General features: G+C 32.2%; 1 protein-coding gene across 1 annotated transcript; it reads left to right on the top strand.

The window, feature by feature from the left end:
* On the top strand, nucleotides 1878-7490 carry LOC109719140. The gene is made up of 2 exons (XM_020245671.1): nucleotides 1878-2213; nucleotides 7080-7490. Exons 1-2 carry the CDS (start codon nucleotides 1911-1913, stop codon nucleotides 7347-7349), a joined length of 573 nt encoding a protein of 190 aa, XP_020101260.1. The 5' UTR covers nucleotides 1878-1910; the 3' UTR covers nucleotides 7350-7490.

Here is an 8288-nt window from a genome sequence, read left to right on the forward strand (position 1 = left end):
CGTGCATATGATTAGTATATATATATACACGAGTTTTTCGAGCCTAATTCGAGCGAGTCTAGTAATACTCAAGCTCGACTTGAAATAAATTTTTATTTTTTTTTTTAATTCAAACTCAGCTCATTTAATTTCGAGTCGAGCTCGAGCGAGTTGAATGTCAAGCCGAACACGAGCCGACTCGTTCATTTGCCAGCCCTACAAAGAGTACTGTCGTACACTTTTCGGATTCCCTTTCATGTATTGTATAAGATACCAGCGAAGACATTTGCACGTTGCGGCGGGTCGATTTTAGTAAATAAATAAAAAAAAACTTTAAGTATAAGAAATAAATAAAAGAAGCTGAAAGAAAATTTAAAAAAAATATAAAGAATAAAAGAAAAGATGGAAAAATAAAAAAACTTAAACGGTTAAAAAAATAATATTTTTTTATTTCAATTTTTAATGCTTTTTTTTCCTCATGTCTAAATCTATTTGATAGATTCATGATCGTAGTATTAAATTAAATAAGAGAAATTAATTATAATAAGAGCATGATGTAACCCAAACTTAGAAAACCCTCTTATGATATCATATTAAATAATACAAAATAATTATTCAACTAAATTACAGAAATTTTTTTTTATAAAAATTCTTATTTTTTACTTTTTCTTTCTAACTTTTCAAAAGCTCCATTTTATTCCTTCAATATTTCAAGTTATTGTATTTAGCCCTTTCCGTCAGAGTTCTATAACTATTCCGTCCATTTTTTATAATTTATACCGAAAATAACTTTAAAATGATAAACATATATTAAAAAATATTTTTTTCTTATAGAAAAAATAAGGGCAATTCGAGCATTTTTGCTATCTTCATCAACGCCATACTTTTCTGAAAATATTTTTTAAATTATAAAAAATTAATATATAAATTTTTAGAAGTCAAAAAAAAAAGTTTTATAAATTTTTTTTTGTATTTTAGTTTAACTATCTTATTTCAAAACTTCAACTATTTGTAACTTTAAATTTTTAAATTTGAGATTTAAAAATATAGATTTTAATTTTAAAATTTAAATTTTGAATTATTATTTTTAATTATTTAAATTTTAAATTTAAATTCAAATATACTAATTGGGACAAAATTATTATTTTCTATTTGTAACTATCCACCATCCTTTTTATTTCACTTACTTTAACCAAACACTATTTTACTTATATTTTGACTAAATCCAATTCTCAACCAAACACGAAATTACTCTAACTCCACCTTAACTTTGAACTTAATCTTATTCCTGAAATAACTAGTTCTTGCTTAATCTCGAACCAAACGAATCCTTATATTTATCAGAACCGCCTACTTCTCACTGGGGATGTCAATGGGTATGGGTACCCGAAATTTTATATGAATCCGAACCCGAATGGATATATCCGATGCTAAATGGTTATAGATTTGGATATGGATATCAAAAATAGAAATCCAAAAATATGAATTCGGATATAGATTTTGACTGTACCCAACCCGAACCTGAATTTATTTTGTATTTTATATATATATATATATATATATATATATATATATATATATATATATTTGATGTTATATTTAAATTTGTATAAAAATTTAAATTTATTATAATATATTTTAAAATATTGAAAAAAAGAAAAATTGTTTCGGGTTCAAATTTTCGGGTTCGGATTTCAGATTTTTGGTCGGGTTCGAATTTGGATATGAATTTTTAAAATTCGTCTTATTCGAATTTTGATTCGGGTTTCGGGTTCGGAGTCGGGTTCGGATTCGGATTTTTGAAAATACGTCGCGAATCGGACCGTTGACATCTTTACTTCTCACTGTCTTCCGGACTCGAGAGTTAAGACAAGCCGACTGAATGAGGGGCCTGACAAAGCGGCAGCCAGCAAACATCTTTTGACCAGAAGATGATGAGCGCTTCACTCCCTTCTGCCACAATTAGGCCGTCTGCCTCTTTGTTCTTCTTCCACCACCCAAAACTCCCCCAGACAGCAGCATCTTCTCAGAAAACCCACTTCCTCCTCCTCTCCACAGCTGCTCCAAATTCATGGCCCCTCCCAACAATTCCCTGCCTCTCCTCATCTTCATCTTCCTCACTGAGCCCACAAGAGGAGGAAGGAAAAGGAAAAACAGAGAGGGGTGGTTATGAGGGCACAGTTGAGGATCTTACAGTTCCTCAGGATTGGTTAGTCCCTTCAAAAGCCCTTCAGGTGTGTCCCCTTTGTTTTTTTTTTTTTTTTTTTTTTTTTTTCTTTTNTCTCATTTTAGTATTATGTGATTTCGTTTTTCTCTTTTTTCGTCGCTGCCTCCGGTAACTCTCCGTTAAATAATATAAAAAAAAAATTTTAGATACACTACTACTTATGGTTTGTCAAAACTATTACTTTAGTACGCTATAATTTACTGAATTTTTATTTTAGTATCCGTGGTCTTAATTTTCATACTGATTAAATAAAAAAAATTAACGACGAAAAGGAGAAAAAAGAAAACCACATGATATTAAAGTGATATACTTTAAACCATATAGTACTAAAGTGTGAAAGCGTAAAATCGCAGGAGTGTCATTTGAAGTTTTTTTTTTTTTTTTAGAGTGATAATATTGGTACATTTCAAAGTGGGATATATATCTTACCGTTACATCTTACACCTACATCTTACCTTAATTTTTTTTATTTTTATTAAAAAATTATTTAAATTTTTGTGAACTCTAGGATGGAGGGTGGAAGATCTATATTTTTTCGGTGTACAAGTAGAATTTCTTTTTTTTTTGGGTAAAAATGTATAGAGACCCCCTCAACTATTTTCTTTGTTATTAATTGATTTTAATCAAAAAAAAAGGGGAATGTAATTAGATTCATTGGTAATTTTGCCGAATTTAATAATTTGAATCACGTTTTAGCAAATAAAACAAGGTTAATTAGGAAATTTTATAAAATTTTTAAGTTAAACTAAATATAGAAACTCAAATAAAAAAAGAAAGAAAGTGTGAGCTGTAAGATTTACGCCCCTTCATTCTCGGGTTCAAATAATATAAATAAAAAAGAAGATTTTGACAAAGCAGGGACTAAATATTGGCCATTGGATGAAGAAGGCGTGTAAAATTTACTGATTTACCCCGCCTTTTTTGGGTTGTATAGGTAGCATTGCTCCTTTGAAAGGATAGCCTATAGTTGAGGGGGTTTCCATACATTTTTCCTTTTTTTTGGGGGTTAAATTATATCATTGTTGTTTAAGTTATGACCCCTTATTTAGTCCATCAAACTTTAACCTAGTTAGTTTAATTACGAGATTGAACTTTTCCTTAATCTTTTAATTTCTATTTCAATTGGGTCATATGAAACTCTATTTGATTTCCTTAACAAAGGGATGATTCAGATATCAAGAGATGACACACAAATGAATTGTCAGCTGATGTAGCTACAAGCAGGGGCGAAGCCGGGAATTAAAATTCTGGGGAGCCAAGATTTAAATTTGACAAAAAAAAAAAATCAAATTCGAATAGTAAGAAAAAGAGTTTGTCAAGTTCGCTGGTCATCTATTACTAACAACAATAGAGACAATGTGCTCAAAGAGGAGCTAGCAAGACTGTAAGAGCTGAAAGGAAAGGACCAAGGGTTTCGGAAAAAAAATTGGGACATAAATTTTATTAAAAAAAGATTAATTTGGCCCTCGTAAAACTAAAATTTATAATATTTTAATTTTTACTCTAAAAGTACTTCTATGTAATTTTTAAAAGTTCAGCAAGGCCATGGCCACTGTGGGCCCCACAATGGCTCCGTCCCTGGCTGCAAGGTCATATCAAAATTATTATTGTTCAACTATCAACTATCGTATCATCTCCAAAAGATAGCAGTTGAATTAGCATACCATGGTGCCTCAGAAAAGCGTACAAAAGAGAGATGATGGGACATCTGAATCAGCTATCGATTTACACTTTTGCCAGGAAATTACATTGAGTTCAACAAAACGACTCAATCGAAATAGAAATTGAACTTTAGCGACCCAAATGAAATTTCACCATAAGTTCAGTGACCAATAGTGTAATGTACCATTTCTTTTCTGTGATTTTGGAGTTGGTTTTTGTAGACTCTGTTGATTAGTGCTTATTGTTAATGCTAATGTACTATGTTTCAGTTTGACAGCAATTAATTGTATGGTTTGTGCCTTTAGGCCCAACTCATTTCGATCTCGTTTTTATTCGAGCAGGTAATTTTGTAGTCTAATATGATAGTTGTGGAATTCATATTGGCAGAAGCAAAGGGTCTGCATTTTCAAGTTAAAAGATGATTTCAAACAAAGTTAAGAAGCGCCCGCTGGTTATAACATGCATAACCATGAAACTAACAAAAAGTTGAGCCTTTCAATTTCTTCTTCGCCATGTAAAAGGCGTTGGATGGATCTTTGACCCTGTACTCTTCAAACCAATTTAGCAATTCTTTTATGATCAGAACATTAGATTTGTTTACAGAAATATTATTTTTTCTGTCACTTTAGAATCAAACATGAGATGTGATTATAAAGTTTTTGTATTATAAGCTTTTACATCGACTTCTTTATAATAGAATTAGTACACTTTGAAAGTTATGACTCAGGTGACTTAATGGAAATAGCCTTTGCTTCAGGACAAGTAACTTCACTGTTAACCGTAGTGAAAAAATCTCTTCAGGCATTCTTAGATGTCCGAATAAGTTGTCGACTAATAACTTTGTGCTCGTGGGGATTTTCTTTTGTCAATTGCAAGGTTCTGAGGTCATGATTTTCCCATTATAATGCATTACGCGTATGAAGTGATTTGTCTTATTCTAAGAAAACAACTTAGAGCTGTATATAGGCGCCATTGTCGAAATCTATCGTACTCCAAAGAAGGCGCTGACTTTATTTGTTATTAAAAGAGTCTAGCTACGCATGTAGGACATTTATGAGTAGTAGTTGTATAACGGCATAATATTATCTTTTGAGTCCAAATACTTTGAAAATGCTGTATGGTAGTTATATAGCTTAAGTGTCACAATTGGTAAAAAAATGTATAAAACTTACCTCTACTATCATCCATTTTGATTTGATTAGCTAACTTTTAAAAATTGTGATTTTGCTACCTAACCTTTTAATATATTTGATTTGGACCAGTGAATGACTCTTTAACTTCAAAATTTGAATGCATCATTTATCTTTACAGATTTAGTTCGTATATTTCATACAATTTATGTAACTGCAAATTTATTAAAGTAAGAAATCAACCATAAAATGACTTAAATCAGACAAATTGAGAGGTTAGGTACTCAAATTAAAATTTCGAAAGGTTGTGTAGTTGAATCAAAATGGTCTATAGTATTACTGTTTGATTTATTGGCAAAATAGTGGATTCATGAAGAAAAGATGAATGAAATGTGCAAAAGATGGTTTTAAATTCTTGAGAGATTCCAGTTTGGTCACTTGGATGGAGTACAGGGATCAGAGAAGAGATGAAAGAAGACAGAGAGAGTAGGACACGGCTTTTTCTTCTTCTTCTTCTTTTTTGCTTATCTTTTTGAAGGTTTTATTCGCAACTTTTTGGATTTTTTAGTTGAAGATTCAACACCTCAAGCATTTGGAAATAATTCACTTTAGCCCTTACCCTACAAAAAATTTAATTACCTGCCCTTATGAAATATGAAATGAAACATATATGCACGGACGCACCAGGTGCAGGTTTTCCTCACTAACAGTAACTTAGCGAGGACAAGGATTTATTAGACTAAGGTCATGTTTGAATGCATGAATATCTTATGCGGCATATCTCTTTGGTTTACACAAGAAGCTTGTAGTATTTCGTAGACGAGGTCTTTATTTGGGTGCATGAATACCTTGTTCGGGATATCTCATTGACTCACTCAAGAAATTTGTACAGTTGATTGGTAAGTAGTGTGATCAAATGGTAAAATGGAATTCATATTTGGTGCCCAAATCATTTTTCCGGAATAAGATAAATCACCTCGTAGATGAAATATGCTATCCTATCAAATAATGAATAGCAAGATTTTTGAAGAAGCAAAAAATCAAACTCTTTACTTACAATCATACTAGAAAGTTTTCATGCGGAGTAAGCTATCCTTGGATAACTTATTTCGATATTCGAACAGGGCCGAGGAGTGTGATTGATTGTTGAATATCATATTCGGCCTTTAAGTTACATTTTCAGTATAAGAAAAATCACATCGCAGGTGAACTATGCTATCTTTCCAAATCATGGTTACCAAGACTTTTCGAAGAGGAAAAAATCAAACTCCTAATCTCCAATTATGAGTAAAATTTCATACTGATTGGATATCTTATTCGGACGTCCAAACAAGGCCTGAGTGAAATGCTGTCAAATGCTTGAGTTGTCGAACATCCAACCGAAAAGTTTGAAGACCAAAGTGAAATGGCTGTAAGTTCGGAATCTTGCGGTATTTATGACTCTATTAATTTTCAAATGCCTCATTTGTATTTCGAAAATTCTGACAATAAACAAGATATGCAACCAACGCGATTATCTTATCTTCTAGAACAACCTAACAAGACCAACAGTAAATGCCTCATGTTGAAAATGCCTTTGCTTGTAGATCCTCCGCCCTCAGTATAATTTTAGTAGAAACTTGCTACATCCTTTGTCAATTGCATTATTATTCTTTAAACTTGACATTAATACCTGGATGAACATATCTAGCGAAACATACGATTCATCACTCTTGCTAAGTGGAGACTAAAAATTGTTCTTGTCCCTATCTCTCAGAAAAAACGAGTAGTTTCCTGCGAATCCCCTAAAAATACTAGAACAGTTGAAATATCGCAAGTTCCCCTTGAAACTGTGTAATACCAGAGATTGCGCATCTATTCTTATGTATATGCTCGTGCAATCACCATTTTACTCTATTTTAGAAGTCGATATGTAATATGTATATCGTTATACAAAAAGATTGTTCATTTTCCTTATGCTGAGATGTGACACTATTTTATCTTCAGTGATGGATTTTTAGTTCCAGTATATTGCGGGCAAAAAGACTTTGTTGGTGATTGTATGAATTATGTATCTCACCTTCCGTTGTTCTTAATTACAGGAATCAGAATGGCTCAGAGAGACTCTCCACAAATGGCTCGACGACGAGTACTGTCCCGAGCCAACCAACGAAGAGATTAGCAGAACCGCGGCACGCTCGTTCTACGAATCTCTGATGGCGAAACAGACTGATTTGGGTGACATATTGCTGAAGATGGTTGGAGAATTGGAAACTCTTTCTTACCAGCAGAGCTTCCATGGGCCGTTTTCGTCAGCTAATGCGGCCGTTCGCCTGATAACGTTACGAATGGATTCAGCAACTCGGCAATAGAGGCACGTAGACGTCGTTTTATCCTGTATCTTGCCATGTTTTTGGATTATGTAATCTTCCTTACTCAAGAGAATTCTTACAGATGGTTGAAAAACAATGCAGGATTTCTATGAGGTTATGATAGAAAGAAAGGTTTATGTAGTTAAAGTGTCGTCGACTGACTCAAACCGAACAAATTAAGAGGATGGGAAGTAAAACTAAAATTTTAAAAGGTTGGGTAATCGATTAAAAATAGTTCATAGTTCAAGTAAGTTTTGTACATTTTTATCTAATTTAAACTATATTCTATTTGTTTTGTTTTTGTCCAAAATTTGAATAAGTGGATGCTCGGATTTAATCATTTGAAACTACTTCATGGGCTAGTTGAGTCAGAAATGGAACTTACAACTAAACTGATTTGAGAAAATCAAAACCAAAATCAAATTGTAGGGTGGAAAAATCTAACCAAACCGAGCTCAATTATTATTAGTATAATTTTTGTTTTAGTTTGGTTTTTTGGGATCGAATACTTGAATTTAAAGATGGTTTCTATGGTTTGTGGTTTATTTGTTTGATTGTTTTTTGGTTTAACTTATTCACTTTATCTGGTTTACTTTTTAAATCGAGGTCTACTTCGGTAATATGGTGACAAAAAGTGCTATTTTTATATTTTGAAAGATACAAAAAATTTAAAAACACATAATCTTTCTCCTTTAATGCTTTAAAAATTACGGTTGCATCCGCTACCAGAGACGCATGTGGCTACATACTTCTACGGTAGTGATTGCAATCGTAATTTTGTATAGTGTAAAAAAAATGAAGATTAAAAGCATTTTTAAATTTTTTAGTATTTCTATAATATAAAAATTATATTTTTAACCACCATATTACTAGACTAGGTCTGACCCGTAAAGGAAGTGCATGCATAGGGTGTGTTTGTTCCTGATTGAGACCTAAACT

This window comes from Ananas comosus, linkage group 13, assembly GCF_001540865.1.
Source record: "Ananas comosus cultivar F153 linkage group 13, ASM154086v1, whole genome shotgun sequence".
In the NCBI taxonomy this organism is placed as follows: Eukaryota; Viridiplantae; Streptophyta; class Magnoliopsida; order Poales; family Bromeliaceae; genus Ananas; species Ananas comosus.

What these genes read in the sequence shown, in the direction of transcription:
- LOC109719140 (XM_020245671.1), top strand. Translation starts at nt 1,911, where the DNA reads ATGATGAGCGCTTCACTCCCTTCTGCCACAATTAGGCCGTCTGCCTCT. An exon ending in TCCCTTCAAAAGCCCTTCAG is followed by an intron (nt 2,214 to 7,079) that starts GTGTGTCCCCTT and finishes TCTTAATTACAG; the next exon opens with GAATCAGAATGGCTCAGAGA.